This window comes from Ostrinia furnacalis, unplaced genomic scaffold, assembly GCF_004193835.3.
Source record: "Ostrinia furnacalis isolate ACB-3 unplaced genomic scaffold, ASM419383v2 OfSCF0075, whole genome shotgun sequence".
NCBI lineage: Eukaryota > Metazoa > Arthropoda > Insecta > Lepidoptera > Crambidae > Ostrinia > Ostrinia furnacalis.
Window position 1 is genome coordinate 518,637 of NW_021130314.1, and position 18,939 is coordinate 537,575.

General features: G+C 39.2%; 1 protein-coding gene across 8 annotated transcripts in view; it reads left to right on the plus strand.

The window, feature by feature from the left end:
- Positions 1–18,939, plus strand: part of LOC114350564 (fibrillin-like protein dumpy) — a 99,527-nt gene that overhangs the window by 42,084 nt on the left and 38,504 nt on the right. For 4 of the 8 annotated variants that reach the window (XM_028301410.1, XM_028301432.1, XM_028301454.1 and 1 more), the window contains 29 exons: positions 127–339; positions 628–810; positions 900–1,100; positions 1,218–1,508; positions 1,732–2,880; positions 2,962–3,297; positions 3,383–4,642; positions 4,753–5,058; positions 5,409–5,723; positions 5,846–6,163; positions 6,252–6,560; positions 6,650–6,961; positions 7,048–7,359; positions 7,437–7,751; positions 7,832–8,146; positions 8,233–8,559; positions 8,637–8,948; positions 9,207–9,527; positions 9,618–9,932; positions 10,026–10,334; positions 10,458–10,772; positions 10,863–11,195; positions 11,311–11,610; positions 11,696–12,019; positions 12,105–13,043; positions 13,125–14,060; positions 14,228–14,545; positions 14,886–15,194; positions 15,275–15,589. In XM_028301410.1, coding sequence (XP_028157211.1) covers positions 127–339; positions 628–810; positions 900–1,100; positions 1,218–1,508; positions 1,732–2,880; positions 2,962–3,297; positions 3,383–4,642; positions 4,753–5,058; positions 5,409–5,723; positions 5,846–6,163; positions 6,252–6,560; positions 6,650–6,961; positions 7,048–7,359; positions 7,437–7,751; positions 7,832–8,146; positions 8,233–8,559; positions 8,637–8,948; positions 9,207–9,527; positions 9,618–9,932; positions 10,026–10,334; positions 10,458–10,772; positions 10,863–11,195; positions 11,311–11,610; positions 11,696–12,019; positions 12,105–13,043; positions 13,125–14,060; positions 14,228–14,545; positions 14,886–15,194; positions 15,275–15,589 — 11,808 coding nt within the window. The remainder of the gene's footprint in view (positions 1–126; positions 340–627; positions 811–899; positions 1,101–1,217; positions 1,509–1,731; positions 2,881–2,961; positions 3,298–3,382; positions 4,643–4,752; positions 5,059–5,408; positions 5,724–5,845; positions 6,164–6,251; positions 6,561–6,649; positions 6,962–7,047; positions 7,360–7,436; positions 7,752–7,831; positions 8,147–8,232; positions 8,560–8,636; positions 8,949–9,206; positions 9,528–9,617; positions 9,933–10,025; positions 10,335–10,457; positions 10,773–10,862; positions 11,196–11,310; positions 11,611–11,695; positions 12,020–12,104; positions 13,044–13,124; positions 14,061–14,227; positions 14,546–14,885; positions 15,195–15,274; positions 15,590–18,939) is intronic. The other 4 variants (XM_028301416.1, XM_028301426.1, XM_028301421.1 and 1 more) reach the window with 4 other exon arrangements.

Genomic DNA, 18,939 nt, shown 5'->3' on the forward strand with positions numbered 1-18,939 from the left:
TGTACAAAAAATGTCTAATCTGATTGTATGTTGTATTTGAACCTACTAAGAAGTACCTAATTGTATATAAGTATTTTGTACTTTTAATCCTAACATACTAATATCATTGTAACATTAACATACTAGAATCACCTGGGACACCTAAAGCACCAGAACCTTGTCAATCTGATCGGGACTGTATAGAGAGTGAAGCCTGTTTTATGGGAATATGTCAAAACCCTTGTGAATTTAACATGTGTGGTACTGGAGCCAACTGTCAGCCAGTACTGCAAAGGCCTATGTGCTCATGTCCCGCTGGATATGATGGAGATCCGGCTGTTAAATGTTCTCCTAAAAAAAGTAAGCTCACACCTAACTATAATATAACTAATAGATATTCCACGTTCATTTGAATGACTTAATGACTAAGTAAATATAAAGCAGTTAATATTAATTTAAAATACTAATTTGTAATTTAATTGGTTATGGCATTTGTAATAAATTGTAAATAATAAATTATTTAAAAATCAAGTTCCCTTAAAGATTAGATAAATGAAGAATTCAAAATAATTTGGTTGTAAATTTTTTTAACACTTTTTTATTTGAGTAAGTGGTTTCTATAATGTATATTTATATTTTACCACCCAGTTGGTTGCACTCGAAATGAAGATTGTCAATTGACTGAAGCTTGTATAAATAATGCATGTCAGCACCCATGTGCTATACACAATCCCTGCGCACAAAACGCTGTCTGTATAAACACAAATCATGGCTCGGATTGTAGCTGCGTTGAAGGATACCAAGGGAACGGGTACGTCGGCTGCGTGCCAGGTAAGAATTTATACATACAACTTGGAATACAAGGTAATTATAGTTAAGAATGTGCTCAGAAAACTAACTTAAGAGTATTTTTTTTATAGTTAATGATAATAAGTCAGTATGTCAATATAATGAAGACTGTCCACCTGAGTTGTTGTGCGATAGACTGAACAGAGTATGTATAAACCCATGCACAATGAACAAATGCGGAGACAACGCAGAGTGTATTCCTGCTAAACATGGAATTGAATGCAAATGCTACGCTGGATATACTGGAAATCCGTTCCTAGAATGCTATCAAGGTACATAATAATCATTATATTTAATTAATTTATAATAGTGTTTATACAGTACATAATATTTTTTACAATCCAGTAAAGGCCTGTAACAATGGATTCTATGTTTATTTTATTTTGCAGTCCAAGGTTGCAGAACTGACAATGAATGTGCAAATTCGGAGGCTTGTATAAATGGTAAATGCGGCTCTCCATGCCGTTGTGGCGCAAATGCAATTTGTGACGTATTGAATCATCGCGCTACATGCAAATGCCTCCCAGGCTATAACGGAAATCCAACACTTGGTTGTGAACCACCGAGAAACCCTTGTATCCCAAACCCATGTGGAATTAATGCTTTGTGTGAAAGTGATAGTGGGAATCCGATTTGCTATTGTCCTAAAGGACTAACAGGAAATCCCTTTAAAAACTGCAGTAAGTAGAAAACGTATCTTGGAATGTTTTGGCACGAAGCACAGGCCTTTTATTTTAATTATAAGAATTTAAAAGATATAACTAATTATTAATATTAACGCAAAAAAAATTGCACTAAACATATACATAACTTAGCAACCCGCCCTAAGTTTCGCTATTAAATAAACTCGACCTTAATATAGACCCTAGAACTAGATCATTTATATATGATGTAATATTTCAGTTCCAGAAGGAAATGAATGTGAACCAAACCCGTGCGGACCCTACTCTGGATGTCGATTAATAGATAACCGCCCGGCGTGTTTCTGTTTGCCAAATTACGAAGGGAATCCACCTGCAGAGCCATGTAGACTTCCAAGCAACCCATGTAACCCATCTCCGTGTGGCCCTAACACTCAATGCACTGTATTATCGAATGGATTTGCTAAATGTACTTGTTTAGATGGATACATAGAGAGTCCCAACACAGTTCGAGGTTGTATTGAAGCACGAAACCCTTGTGAGCCAAATACTTGTGGTATCGGAGCACGTTGTGATCCCAACAGAACTCCCGCTTGTTATTGTCCAGATAGTACAGTGGGTAATCCTTATAAATCATGTAACAAAGGTTATCTTCCTCCTGCCATTCTATGCCAACCAGGGCCTTGTGGACCTAACGCAGATTGTTATGTGAGCAGTAACACAGAAATGTGTTTCTGTAAAACTAATTTTATTGGGAATCCATATACAGGCTGCCAACCAAGAAGTAGTCCTTGCACTCCAAATCCTTGTGGTCCTCAAGCCATTTGTGATACCAACTATAATGGACAAGCAGTATGCACATGCGTTGAAGGTAGCTCAGGTGATCCATATGGTGTAAACGGGTGTCATTCAAGGGAATGTGAAGTAGACACTGACTGCAGTAAAAATAAGGCTTGCATTGGATATACCTGCCGTGATCCATGCCCAGGAGTATGTGGTTTAAATGCTAAATGTCATGTAGAATTACATCGTCCTGTTTGCACTTGTGAAGATGGACTTATAGGCAATCCTTTTATTTGCTGCTTACCGCCGGAAGATCAAAAATCAATAAGACCATGTAATAAAGTAGAGTGTGGAATTAATGCAATGTGTCAAGATGTAGGGGATGAGGCATTATGTCATTGTCCTCCTGATTTCTTTGGAGATCCAACAGTTGAATGCAAACCACAATGTTTGATGAATTCAGACTGCCCATCTAACGAAGCTTGCGTAAATAACAAATGCCAAGATCCATGCACTTTGAACAATATTTGCGGAATTAATGCAGTTTGTTTGTGTTCAGACCACACTGTTTCGTGTTTATGTCCTGATGGATACATCGGAGATCCGATGACACAATGTATCTATCGACGTAAGTATAAAGATTGCCCATTTAACACAGTAGTTATATTTATAATTGTTTGTATTTATTACCACCTTTTTTTCCTTACAGCAATACTAATACCACCAGACAACACGACAAGTCAACCATGTTCACCAAACCCATGCGACCCAAATGCACCGTGTGATACCTACGGCAATCAGTTTGCGATTTGTGACGCTTGTGTTGGCCCTGACTCAGTGAATAATCCTGCATGCAGACCAGAATGCATACTGAGTTCAGACTGTGCATTCAATAAAGCTTGTTTAAGAAACAGATGTGTGGACCCCTGTCCAGGATCTTGTGGTATCGATGCAGAGTGTATGGTTTATCATCATGATCCCATTTGCCGATGCCCCAAAGGATTCCAAGGAAATCCCTACGAGCTTTGTAAACTAACAACAAATCGTAAGTTTAATATATTATACTTAAGTTTAGTATAATGTTTATACCTTGCGGATTACAAAGAGCTAATTTAATATTTTTCTTCCAGCTGTGGAACAAGAAAACTGTGACAATGTCCGGTGTGGAGATAATGCCATCTGCCAGGAAATAAATGGTGCACTAACATGCACATGTTTACCAAATTTCTTCGGAAACCCATATTTGTCTTGTCGTCCTGAGTGCGTTGTAAATAGCGATTGTTCTCCTGATTTAGCATGTTTAAATAACAAATGCGAAGACCCCTGCCATAATGTATGTGGCTTGGGAGCATTATGTAAAACAGTCAATCATCACGCAGTTTGTTATTGTGAACCGGGATTCACAGGAGATCCTTACATTAGATGTCAAAGTACACCAATTACTCCACCTGTTTTATCAACTTGTGATCCATCGCCATGTGGTCCGTACAGTCGCTGTCTTATATCACCTTCTGGATTTGCAGTCTGTTCATGCTTACCAGGACACCGAGGAGTTGCGCCCATGTGTCAACCTGAATGCGTGAGCAATTCCGACTGTCAACAAACGGAAATATGTGTCAATCAAAGATGTTCAAATCCATGCCAAGGTAGTTGTGGTGTCAACGCAGAATGTATTACAATAAATCATAATCCCATATGTAGCTGTGGCGCCAAAAGAACCGGAGATCCATTCGTAGCGTGTACAGAAATTACAGACGAGCCTGTTCAAAGAAATCCATGTGTACCATCTCCATGTGGACCAAATTCAGTGTGTGAGGTCGTATCTGACCGACCAGTCTGCTCATGTCGACCCAATTATTCGGGAACGCCACCTTATTGTAGACCAGAATGTGTTATAAGTCAAGAATGTCCATCTCACCAGGCTTGTATCAACGAAAAATGCGTAGACCCGTGCACAAATGCATGCGGAAACAATGCAAAGTGTAACGTTGTTAACCACACACCATTATGTAGTTGCCTGGAAGGGTACAAAGGTGACGCATTTGTTGGATGTGTTGCAATACCAATAGTAGACATTAAAACACCATGTGAACCATCGCCCTGCGGAGAAAACACAATATGTACTGTTGTAAATGATGTTGCACGCTGTTCATGCATACCACCAAATATTGGAAATCCCTATGCAGGTGGTTGTAGACCTGAATGTTCTATAAATTCTGACTGTCCTAATCATCTGGCCTGTTTATCAAATCACTGTCGGGATCCCTGCAAAGACCTATGTGGTGTGAATGCTGAATGTACAGTTACCAATCACGTTCCTGTTTGTACATGCTTCAAGGGTTATGAAGGAAATCCGTTTTCGTCATGTCGCGAAGAATATAAGCCTCCATGTAAGTTTACATTAATCTTAAAACTTCGCATGCTATAATTTAATATTCAATTTAATTAGCATTACATAAAAACGCAATTAATATAATGCCTGATTAACGTTTATTTTTAGATCCTCCATTGAATCCTTGTGAACCATCGCCATGTGGACCAAACAGCGAATGTAACGTCGTTAGTGATCGCCCTGTTTGCGTTTGCCAACCCGGATTCTTAGGCGCGCCTCCCGCATGCCGCCCGGAATGTGCTGTGAATTCAGATTGTCCAGCGAACAAAGCTTGCATCAATCTCAAATGCAAAGATCCTTGTGTACATAGCTGCGGTTTGGATGCAAGATGCCATGTGGTCGGTCATAATCCAATTTGCACCTGCCCTGAAAATCTTCCTGAAGGCGATCCTTTCATCAGATGTTTCCGAAAAAGTGAGTTTATATAGATATTGTTTAACCTACCTTTAAAAACTGAAACTTTTGTAATATGTTAATTTTACTGCATTGATTTGGACCTTGAAACTTCGTTACTTTATTATTATATCTAAAGTGTTAAACCAGTTTTGGTGAATTATTGGACCTGGGAGTAGGGCATACTCATAGTACAAATAAAATGTTTTTGATTCCGGGAAGAATGATAGATAAATACTTCCTGTCCTAAATCGAAATCCATGCAAATAAAAATATTTTTGAGAAAGCAACTGATTAATTAAATAATTCCTCGTAAAATATTTGATAACATCACTATCACTATGTTTACACAAAATTGTATTTTTGTGCAGATATTTCGTATCCAGCTCCTGACCCATGTCTTCCATCTCCCTGTGGACCGTATTCTACATGTCGCAACGTCAATGGTAGAGCAACCTGCTCTTGTGAACCAGGCATGCTTGGTGCCCCACCAACATGTCGGCGACAATGTGTCATCAATCAAGACTGCCCTCTAGCACTCGCCTGCCTCTCTGGTTCTTGTGTCAACCCCTGTGTTGGATCCTGCGGTTTCAACGCTCGCTGTATAGTGCAAAATCACCAGCCAATATGCTCTTGCGACGACGGCTACTCCGGAGATCCGTTCGCTGGTTGCAGTCGTACTGAGGGTGAGTATTCTACTTATTTATGCCAGATTCTGCACCTCGATATTAGTACGTGTAGTTTAGTATACATTTTGCATGTTGTTTTATATTCTTGTAGTAGCATGATATTTGTAAATCATTTTCAGTTCCAAAAGATCTGCCACGTCATCCTTGTAATCCATCACCATGTGGACCTAACGCCATATGTCGTGAGAGAGATGGTGCTGGTTCATGTACTTGTATAGATGAGTTTTATGGCGACCCGTACTTAGGTTGCCGCCCAGAATGTGTCATGAACACTGATTGCGCTATGGATAGATCTTGTTTCAATAACAAATGTGTGGATCCTTGTTCTGGCGCTTGTGGACAGAATGCTGAATGTAGAGTCACAAACCACGCACCATCATGTTCTTGCTTGCCTGGATATAATGGAAATCCTCTTCATGCATGTACTCCTGTTCCGAGTAAGACTTTCTTTCTATACTTTCAATTTATTTTTCTTATTCTAATTTATTCTGTATACTTATCTTTCTCCTTTCAAATTACCTTTAGTTCTTCAAGAACCTGTGAATCCATGTCAACCTTCGCCTTGCGGACCGTACAGCAAATGTCGTATCTTTAATGGGCATGCTGTATGTACGTGTTTGGATATATGTGTCGGTTCTCCACCAAATTGTCGACCGGAATGTATAGTTAGTTCTGATTGTCGATCTGACAAAGCGTGTATTAATCAAAAATGTCAAGACCCATGTGCCGGAATGTGTGGTATCGACGCTCAATGTCAAGTTGTAAACCATAACCCAATCTGCAGTTGTTTGAACGGATATACCGGTGATCCATTTGTTAAATGCTTCATCGACAGTAAGTTTTATTTAATTTAATACGTTATTATATTTTTCAAGACTTTAACTAATTATGAGACTAAATTGATTATTTTTATTATTTATCAGGACCGATGATCCCTATAAATAGTTGCATTCCCAGTCCATGTGGTCCTAATTCTCAATGCAATGAAGTAAACGGTGTACCAGTTTGTTCATGTCTACGCAACTACGTGGGTCGCCCTCCTAATTGTAGACCGGAATGCGTCATAGATGTCGAATGTCCAGGAAATTTAGCTTGTATATCAGAAATATGTAGCGACCCTTGTCCTGGTTCATGCGGATTTCATGCAACTTGTACTGTTGTGAAGCACGTACCAATTTGTACGTGTGATCATGGATATACTGGAGATCCCTTCTCTGGCTGCTCAGTCGTGCCACGTAAGTGGAAACTTTATAAGATTATAGTTGTGGTTTTACTTAATCCTTTTGACTAACTTACTTAAAAAACATATTTTACTTTTTAGCAATTGAACCTCAAGTAGTCAGTCCATGTTCGTTATCTCCTTGTGGAGCGAATGCAGTATGCAAAGAAAGACACGGCATTGGGTCATGTTCATGTTTGCCTGATTATTATGGCGATCCTTATATTGAATGCCGACCTGAATGCGTATTAAATTCAGATTGTCCCAAAGACAAAGCTTGCGTTAATAACAAATGTAAAGATCCATGCCCAGGAGTCTGTGGCATGTATGCAGAATGTCGCGTCAATAATCATGCTCCATCGTGCGCATGTTTACCTGGATATGAAGGAAATCCGTTCACATCTTGTTACATAAGTATGTATCAACAAATATTTTAAATAACACCTATAAGGTTTTAGCTATGTAGTCATTTAAAATATTTTACTTTTTAGGGAACAACGATATTCCGACTGACCCGTGTTCTCCTTCGCCATGCGGCCCCTACAGTATATGTCGCGTAAGCGATTCACATGCGATATGCTCATGCCAAGAGCAATATTTCGGATCACCACCATTTTGCCGTCCAGAATGTATGGTCAGCAGTGAATGTATGCCAAATAAAGCGTGTATTAATCAAAAATGCGTAGACCCATGCATTGGAGCATGTGGCAATAATGCCAAATGCACTGTAGTAAATCACAATGCTTTATGCAGTTGCCCGCAAAATTACATTGGAGATCCGTTTGTGCAATGCACTTTTGAAAAACGTAAGTTTTAAATATTACTAATGAAATCTAACATAAAAGTAATAATTTTGTTAACAAATACTAAACAGAAATAATTTTAGGACCGGAACCTAGACCTTCTGCCAACCCATGTGTTCCTTCACCTTGTGGACCAAATTCGCAATGTCGCATAGTAGGAGAAACGCCTGCTTGTTCATGCCAGCCAGGGTATATTGGCAGAGCACCTAATTGCCGCCCAGAATGTATATATGACGAAGAATGTCCAAGCAATCTTGCATGTATACGTGAAAAATGTGTAAGCCCATGCGAAGGATCTTGTGGATCAAATGCTGAATGTGTCGTCATTAATCATAAAGCTGTTTGTCACTGCCGGGAGAGCTATACTGGTGATCCATTTAGTGGTTGTCGTTTTATTGGTGAGAATCTTGATCTTTATACATAACTTATTTGATACGTTTATGGTCAAAGAAATCCAATAATAAAAGTTATGTTTTGTTTTTAGTGACTATACCCAATGACGAAGATACAAATCCATGTAATCCATCTCCATGCGGCCCTAATTCACTTTGCACAGAAAGAAATAACGCTGGTGCTTGTACATGCCAGCCAGGATATTTTGGAGATCCCTACCTTGGCTGCCGCCCTGAATGCGTAACAAATAACGATTGTCCACTAGATAAATCGTGTTCAAATAACAAGTGTATTAATCCATGTCAAGGAGCATGTGGAATTAATGCTCAGTGTACGGTAGCCCATCATACACCAGTTTGTTTGTGTATTGAAGGTTACGAAGGAAATCCTGCTAGCTCATGTCATCCACAGCGACAGCGTTAGTAGAATTCACAAACTTTAAGTACATTTTTTTTTCATATTTTACGTTATTAACACTGTTGTTGTTTATTATAGCGTCTCTAGCAGATGTTAATCCATGCGTGCCATCACCTTGCGGACCTTATAGTACATGCAAAGAAATAAACGGGCATGGCGTATGTTCATGTCAAGACGGTTATAGTGGATTGCCACCTACTTGTAGGCCAGAGTGCGTAATCAGCACAGATTGTCCACAACATCAAGCATGTATACGACAGAAATGTAAAGATCCATGTCCTGGAACGTGTGGAGTCAATGCTAGGTGTCAAACCATTAACCATAATCCGATATGCACCTGTAAAGCTGGCTTCACAGGCGATCCATTCGTTACATGTCATTTAGACAAAAGTAAGGGTAAACTTCATCAAGTATATAATACATTTCAAATTGAGTATTATTGTTATAAATTAAAACAATGTAATAAAATTGTAATGTTAACAAATATACACAATGAAAGTTTTATTTTTTATGTAAAAACCAGTCACTACTCGTATTTTCAATCACTTTTGTTTTCTATGACTATTTCTATATTGAACTTTCTTTTTTTATTCTGTTTTCTTAAATTATGTGTGCTATGTTCTTAATTTCTCTTATTTTCTTTCTTAGAACCTATCTCTATGGGGCCTAAAGGAAATCCATGTGTACCTTCACCGTGCGGTCCTTATTCACAATGTAAAGTAGTTGGAGAAGCGCCTGCATGTTCATGCTTACCAAATTATATAGGTGTTGCACCAAACTGTAGACCAGAATGTTCTATCAATGCAGAGTGTCCTGGTAATCTTGCATGCCAAAATGAAAGATGTGTAGATCCATGTCCGGGTTCTTGTGGTTTCAATGCTGAATGTTCTGTAGCAACTCATGTAGCGTTATGTAATTGTATACCAGGGTATACAGGTGATCCATTTAGCGGATGCTCAGAAATAGAACGTAAGTTTTAAATTGTGTATTAGTCGTACTACACACACCCAAATATGTTAAGTTTAATTTATATAATCAAAACATGTATTATGTTCACAGGTGTGTCAGAACCGCCACCAAATCCTTGCAATCCATCACCATGTGGGGCAAATGCATTATGTAAAGAAAGAAATGGGATTGGTTCTTGTACATGCTTACCAGAATATTTCGGAGACCCATACACGGGATGTCGACCTGAATGTGTATCAAATTCGGATTGTGATCGTAATAAGGCATGTTCAAACAATAGATGTAAAGATCCATGCCCAGGAGCTTGTGGCATTAATGCTGAATGTAGAACTGTTAATCATTCACCTATTTGTACGTGCCTTACTGGTTACAGTGGTAATCCGCTCGTAAGATGTGAAGTAGAAAGTAAGTTATAATAACCTACTAATTTATCAACGAACTTTGTTTTCCTGTTTACCTATTTACCTTTGAAATAATGTTTCTTGATTTTTGTTTTAGTTAAAGTTGTAAACATTGATCCCTGTCAGCCTTCACCTTGCGGACCAAACAGTCTCTGTCGAGTGGTAAATGGGCATAGCGTTTGTACTTGTGATAATGGATATATTGGGACACCGCCATCATGTCGCCCTGAATGCATTGTCAGTTCAGAATGTCCTCAAGACAAAGCCTGCGTTAACAAGAAATGCATTGATCCTTGCCCGAACACTTGTGGCCTTAATGCTCGTTGCCAAGTCATAACGCATAATCCAATTTGTAGTTGCACACCAGGATATACCGGTGATCCGTTTACAAGATGTGATTTGGAAGGTATATTATAATTAATTATTTATCGATATGAATCGACATTAATAAATTGCTATAAACTGAATTAAATTAAATACTATCTATACTTTTAAATTGTTGTTATAAGTATTTTGTTAATCGTTTCAGGAAAAATTACCAATACTACCTGTTCGCCATCGCCTTGTGGGCCAAATTCAGAATGTCGAGTTATTGGAGATCAGGCTGCTTGTTCATGTTTACCTAATTACATAGGAAGGGTTCCAAATTGTAGACCAGAATGTACTATAGATGCTGAATGTCCTAGCAATACAGCATGTATAAATGAGAGATGTAAAAACCCATGTCAAGGAGCTTGCGGAGTGAATGCTATATGTTTGACAGTTTATCATAAACCAGTTTGTAGTTGTCAGGATAGGTATACTGGAGATGCTTACACAAATTGCATTGAAATTGTTATGCCAGGTAAAAAATTAAATGTGTTGTTTATTTTTTTTTATAAATCTTTTAGTTAAGACTAATTTTGTTTCTATTAACAAAATGAAATATTTATAGAATCGGCAGTGACACCATCATCTAGTCCATGTTCTCCATCCCCTTGTGGACCAAATGCTGAATGCCGTGAGCATAATGGAGCTGGTGCGTGTGTTTGCTCCGAAGGATATGAAGGGGACCCTTACAGTCCTCAAGGTTGCCGTAGGGAATGTGAAAACAACGATGAATGCTCGCCAAACCTAGCATGTATAAGATTTAAATGTATTGATCCATGCCCAAGAACGTGTGGTCAAATGGCGCAATGCATTGTTGAAAATCATGTTCCTATTTGCACTTGTCCAAGAGGGTATTCAGGAGATCCATTCTTTGAATGCAAGCGAATAGTTTTACCACGTAAGTTAAATGAATTCTATATCTATAGATTTTATTTTTCATTTTATAAAAGCACAGTGATATTCTAAATAAGTAGGTTTTATGATGTTTTTAAAACTTTAAAAATTATTTTTAGCTGCTCCTCCACAATCACCATGCGAACCTACTCCTTGTGGACCAAATAGTGTATGCCAACAAATAAATATGCAAGCAGTTTGTTCCTGCCTTCCTAACTACGTAGGATTACCGCCTTCATGTAGACCGGAATGTGTGGTCAATAGTGAATGCGACACTTCAAAAGCTTGCATAAATCAAAGGTGTGACGATCCTTGCCCCAATACTTGTGGATTACGAGCTCACTGTTTAGTGAGAAACCATAACCCAATATGTACATGTCCTGGAGGCATGACAGGAGATCCATTCACTCAATGCTATCGTGAGTTGAGATATTTTTTTATATCATTTATGAAATCTATAATATAAATTATCTGATAGTAATATAAGAATTCATGTTATTTTAGCGATTGAACCAATCACAGAACGTCCACCATCTTGCACACCATCACCATGTGGACCTAATTCCCGATGTCAATTATTAGCTACCGGTCCAGCTTGTTCGTGTTTACCAGGCTATACAGGATCACCGCCTGCTTGTAGACCTGAATGTACTATCAATTCAGAATGTCCCGCATCATTAGCGTGTCTTCGCCAGAAATGTGAAGATCCATGTCCAGGATCATGCGGTATTGATGCCAACTGCCATGTTCTCAATCATGTAGCAGTATGTGTTTGTAACGAGGGCTACACTGGTGATCCTTTCACTAGATGCTTAGCTATAACTGAAGGTAAGTTACAAGGTGGTTCCCAAATACATTTATTTAGAAAGTTTAATATTTTAGATTTATAACATTTCCGTTGTGTTTTTTTTAGATCCGACGACTGCTATTCCATCAGATCCATGTAATCCATCACCTTGTGGTCCGAACGCCCAATGTGATAATGGTTTATGTACTTGCTTATTAGACTACACCGGAAACCCATATGAATCATGCAGGCCTGAATGTACAGGAAGTCAAGAATGTCCAAGAGATAAAGCTTGTTTTAGAAATAAATGCCGTGATCCTTGTCCTGGAGTGTGTGGTCAAAATACTAAATGTGATGTTATAAACCACATACCAACATGTTCATGCATCGCAGGCTTTACAGGCAATCCGTTTATACATTGTCAACCTATAGAAGATAAACCAGCTCCAAGAAACCCTTGTAATCCATCAATTTGTGGACCAAATAGTTTATGCAGACTGACATCAAATAATACAGCAGCCTGTGCTTGCATTGAAGGCTTCCAGGGATCTCCTCCAATGTGTAAACCGGAATGTGTTGTTAGTTCTGAATGTCCATCTACGAAAGCATGTATCAACCAAAAATGCATTAATCCGTGTATCAATGCTTGTGGGGTCTCAGCAAGATGTGAAGTGATCAACCATAGCCCAATTTGCAGTTGTAATCCAGGACAAACTGGAGATCCATTTAAGAACTGTTATGATGTTGTACAAACACCACCGGAACCAGTGGACATATGTAATCCTTCGCCTTGTGGTCCAAACTCTCTTTGCATCGAAAGAAACGGAAAACCGAAATGTAGATGTGTCGATAATTATATTGGTCAGCCACCAAATTGCCGACCAGAGTGTGTAATTAATTCAGACTGTCCGTCTAATCAAGCTTGTGTAATGAGTAAATGTATAGATCCATGTCCTGGTTCATGTGGCATAAACGCTGATTGTATAGTTGTTAGTCACATGGTCTCGTGTATTTGTAGAGAAAAATATACAGGCAATCCATTCTTGCAGTGTATACCACATGAAGGTAATTATCTTTTTTTCTTCATGCACTTTGGATGATAATAATGTATAAAATAAATAATCTTTTTTTACATTTATTTTACAGAAATTGTAGCACAGCCATGTGATCCATCACCTTGTGGCGCAAACGCAATCTGTAATCAAAGAGACGGTGCTGGTTCTTGCTCATGTTTGGAGGGCTATCAAGGTAATCCTTACGAAGGCTGCCGCCCCGAGTGTGTATTGAGTTCAGATTGTTCTGCTGACAAAGCTTGTATAAGAAACAAATGTGCGAATCCATGTCCTGGAATCTGTGGTGCAAATGCTGAATGCTCAGTAATTAATCACGTTCCTTCTTGCGCTTGTATAACTGGTTATTCTGGAAATCCTTTCGAGCAATGTAAGATAAATGAAGTAGTAGAACGCAGTAGACCCTGTCAACCATCGCCTTGTGGTCCTAACAGTATTTGCAGAGAAAATGGAGGATTAGCATCTTGTGAATGTCTTCCTGACTACAGAGGTGCTCCTCCAGATTGTAGACCAGAATGTACTGTTAGTAGCGAATGCCCATCAGATCGCGCCTGCCATAGAATGAAATGTGCTGATCCTTGCCGAGGAACTTGTGGTATTGGTGCTCACTGCCAGGTTATCAATCATAGTCCACTGTGTAGCTGCCCAATAGGTACCAGCGGTGATCCATTTACAAGGTGCTATGAGTTGCCTGATACGCCACCTCCAGTGCAAACACAGCCATGCCAACCTAATCCTTGCGGACCCTACAGCGAGTGTCGTCCGGTTAATGGCAATCCATCATGTTCGTGTAGCCCAGGATACACAGGGATTCCACCAAATTGTCACCCTGAATGTCTTGTAAATACTGATTGTCCATCACATCAAGCATGTATTGCAGAAAAATGTACTAACCCATGCGAAGGTTCATGTGGATTCAGAGCAGAATGCCGCGTACATAATCACATACCATTATGTAGTTGTCCTACCGGATATTCTGGAGATCCATTTATACAGTGTATGGAAATAATAGGTAAGAATTGAATATCCATTTATGACAATTTGTTAATTCATTTCGTAAAAAATATTTTGGGCAATGAACTATTTTATTTAATGTTCGATAATTTATTTTATCAATTATTATTAATTTGCTTAGTAAACTATGTTAGAATTTAATCATAATATTTTTTTGATTTTCAGTTCCTCCACCATCTTCTACTGACCCATGTAATCCATCACCTTGTGGCAGCAATGCCAATTGTGATGCAGGCGTTTGCACATGTGCAACTGGATACTTCGGTGATCCATATGCGGGTTGTCGTCACGAATGTTCAACTAATGGGGAATGTTCGCCAACGCGAGCGTGTCAAGGAGGACACTGCATTGATCCATGTCCAGGGGCTTGCGGAACAGGCGCTCGGTGTACAGTTAACAACCACATTCCATCGTGTACCTGTCCATCTGGTACCTCTGGAGATCCGTTCTCCTACTGTACAGAAATAGTCCCGCCTACTGATGGTAAGTGACTTATAACTGACGTATTTTTTTTAATAATACATTTTATCAATATTATTTTATTACATACTAGCTTTCCGCCCGCGGTTTTGCCCGCGTGGAATTTTGTCTGTCACAGAAAAACTTTATCGCGCGCGTCCCTGTTTCAAAAACCGGGATAAAAACTATTCTATGTCCTTTCCCGGAACTCAAATTATCTCTATGCCAAATTTCATCAAAATCGGTTCAGTGGTTTAGGCGTGAAAGCAAGACAGACAGAGTTACTTTCGCATTTATAATATTAGTATAGATAGTATAGAACTATAGATAATACGAGTACATAATGTGTACTTTGGCATTTTAGTTCCAGGACGATCAGCATGTTCGCCATCACCGTGTGGTCCTTACAGCGAATGTACAGTAAGCGCAAATGGAGCTGCGGCTTGTTCTTGTCGCGCCGGACATATTGGCTCACCACCTTCATGCCGCCCTGAATGCCTTGTCAGTTCCGAATGTAAACTGCAACAAGCCTGTATTGACCGCCGATGCCGCGACCCTTGTGAGGGGGCGTGCGGTCGCGGAGCCCAATGTAATGTTATTGCCCATTCACCAATTTGTACTTGCAATGATGGATATACTGGGGATCCATTCACTTATTGTTATCCGGCACCAGGTACATACTTATATTATTTTTATTGTTTTTACTCAATTTTAAATCTCCACAGAAATTGAAATTACGATTGGATATTACAGCACTTCCTGAGCAGCCAGTTAATCCATGTGAGCCGTCGCCTTGTGGACCAAACTCTATCTGTGTAAAATCTGGAGAAACACCGGCATGTAGCTGTCAGCCTGGATATATTGGAAGCCCACCCAACTGCCGCCCTGAATGTACTATAAGCGCAGAATGCCCAGCCGCCTTTGCTTGCGTCGCATTACGGTGTAAAAACCCGTGCGAACAGGCCTGCGGCCCGAACGCAATATGTTCAGTCGTAGACCATCGTGCGACTTGTGCATGCGAACCAGGTCTAGAGGGTGATCCATTCCAGGGTTGTTCCCCGCCAAGAGGTAAGAAAAACAACATAAAAAATTTAAACTTCACGCGTTCGTTTTATAGTTTTATTGTAATAAAGAATTATAAAAAATGCAAAAACGATAAAATTGAAAGAAATACACGAAAAAAAAGGTAATAAGATAGTATAAGTGACGAACGCACTTAACACACTGCTTTGCGAAGCGTGATAATTATAATTCATGCTTTAAAAATGTGCTTAAGTTGTATAAATCAGAAATATCAAAGTCACGCCTCACACATTTTTACTAATTTGAAAAATAGAACTGTATTGGTGACTTTACTTTGGGACCGAGTGGTGACCATGCCTACCGCTAAGTTAGAAGGTAATTTCGCTAATACTTTTCTATTTAAATGCTTTAAAAATAAGCCTTCGGATCAGGACGGTGAAAAAGATTCATTTAATCATTTAGATTTTGAAGTGCTTCCAGAGAAGGGGACGTAACATGTTGAAATAACTTTTATGTGAAATTAATTAATGCCTTTGCTTGAAACGGAGCACGCGGAGATAACCTAGCACTTACAGTAAGCTTGGGTCGTTCATCGAGACGGCCGCTTTAGGACGGTGCCGCTAGAGATAGTGACGCTGTCGGCGGATAACGGAGGTCACTAAACGTCGCCGGGCCCAGCAAGCTTCGACTAACGCTTCGGAGCCAAGAAAGTGCTTCTACGGTGACAGACAGTTACTTATCGGTAAGTGAATTCATATTTTTGGAATAATATTTCAGCTCCATCAAAGGTCGAATATCTAAACCCATGTGAGCCTTCACCTTGTGGTATAAATGCAGAATGTAAAGTGCAAGGAAACGCTGGATCATGTACTTGTCTACCGGATTATTTTGGTGATCCGTATCAAGGATGTAGACCGGAATGTTTGGCTGATTCTGATTGTTCCTTACAATTAGCGTGTATTCGGAACAAATGTACTGATCCATGTCCTGGCGTCTGCGGATATAATGCAGAATGTTATGTTAATAACCACAAACCAACATGTAATTGTAGAATTGGTTTTACTGGAAATCCGTTTTCAATTTGCTCAGTCTTACCAGGTAAGTAAGTCTATCATATATTTTCTTTCACATTTTATGAATAAATATGATAATTCAATGGATTATTTTTTAGAACGAGACTTGACAGTAATCAACGTGTGTAGCCCCTCTCCTTGTGGAGCAAATTCTGTTTGTAAGGAAATTAATAATCAACCAGTGTGCTCATGTCTTCCGGAGTATCTGGGATCACCTCCAAATTGCAAACCAGAATGTATAGTAAATTCTGAGTGTGATTCAAATAGAGCATGCGTCAATCAAAGATGTGTTAACCCTTGCCCTAAACCATGTGGTCAAAACACGGAGTGTAAAGTTATAAGGCACAGTCCTGTATGTTCATGTCGACCAGGGTATTCCGGAAATCCATTTACAGTATGCTCGTTAGTATTCCGTAAGTATAATTTTTTTAGAAATATTAATATAATTATGTAGTTTAAACAAACATGTTTTGTAAATATACCTACTGTATTTTCAGAAACATCTCCGGTCATAGCAGCACCTACAGACCCTTGTGCACCATCACCATGTGGATTGTATGCAGAATGCCGTAATAATAATGGCCTAGCATCTTGTTCATGTATGCCGTCATATATTGGTTCGCCGCCATATTGTAAACCAGAATGCGTTATACATTCAGATTGTACTAGTGACCAAGCGTGTGTAGCAGAGAAATGTCGGAACCCTTGCGAGGGCTCATGTGGCCTATATGCGAAATGCTTTGTAAACAATCATGTTCCAGTGTGTTTATGCCCAGATGGATTTACAGGAGATCCTTTCAGTCAGTGCAAACCGCTACCTGTAGAAGGTGTGTAAAATAGTAGCATATAAACATATTTAATAAATACGAGGTATTTTTAATTATTTTAACGTCTGCTCTTTTAATTCAGATACACCACTAGCCCCTCTAGATCCATGCCAGGCTTGCGGACCAAATTCTGTGTGCAGAAATGGAGTTTGTTCATGCACAGAGGGGTATCATGGTGACCCGCATCTTGGTTGTCGGCCTGAATGTGTATACAATTCGGATTGTCCTTCTGACAAAGGCTGCCAAAGAAATAAGTGTGTGGATCCATGTGTTGGAACTTGTGGATTAAATGCAAATTGCATTGTGCGGAACCATATACCAATGTGTACATGTATAAAGGGAATGAGTGGCAACGCATTCGTGGAATGTCGACCATCTATAGGTAATGGAAAAATACTTACATTTGAAATAGCTCTTTAATCTTCCATGATATAAATGATATGGTTGCTATGAAAAATCATAATATGTTTTGTTATCATCAATCATCATCGATTTATTTTTCAGCTGTTGCTGAAAATCCTTGCAATCCATCTCCTTGTGGGCCTAATAGCCAATGTCGGCAATCGAATGGGCAAGCAGTTTGTTCATGTGTACCTGGCTATATTGGAAACCCGCCAACCTGTAGGCCTGAATGTATTGTCAGTCTGGAATGTTCATTAAAAGAAGCATGTAATAATCAGAAGTGTGTAAATCCCTGTATTGGTGCTTGTGGTCCTGGAGCGGTATGTGATGTCATTAATCACAATCCAATATGTACATGCCCTCCAATGTTTACTGGAGATCCATTCATAAGATGTACTTATATGGGTAAGTAAAATATATTTGTTTAAGCTATATTTTTTACAATTATTTCAAATATGATACTAACATTTATTTATTTGTTGTAGAAAAAGAGAAACCAAAAATAAATCCTTGTGAACCATCACCATGTGGACCCAATTCAATATGTAAAATAAATGGAGATGGACCTCTATGTGCTTGTCTTTCTAATTATAAAGGATCCCCGCCAAATTGTCGGCCAGAATGTATAAGTAACAGTGAATGTGATTTTAACTTGGCATGTTTAAACAACAAATGTTCTGATCCGTGTGCAGGTACTTGTGGGTCTAATGCAGAATGCAAAGTAGTAAGTCACGCGCCGCTCTGCATTTGCCAAGTCGGCTATACTGGTGATCCATTTTCTTACTGCCATCCACAAGTAATGAATGAGCCAACAGAAGTATTAACACCATGCAATCCTACGCCATGCGGCAACAATGCTATTTGTAAAGAACAGAACGGTGTTGGTGCCTGCCAATGTCTTCCAGAATATTTAGGAAATCCTTATGAAGGATGCCGACCAGAATGCGTTGTAAACTCTGACTGTCCATTGAACAAAGCCTGTTCGAGAATGAAGTGTGTGGATCCATGCCCAGGCACTTGTGGGTCTAATGCATTATGTCAAGTAAATAATCATATGCCTACATGCACATGTCAGCCCGGTTACACAGGAAAT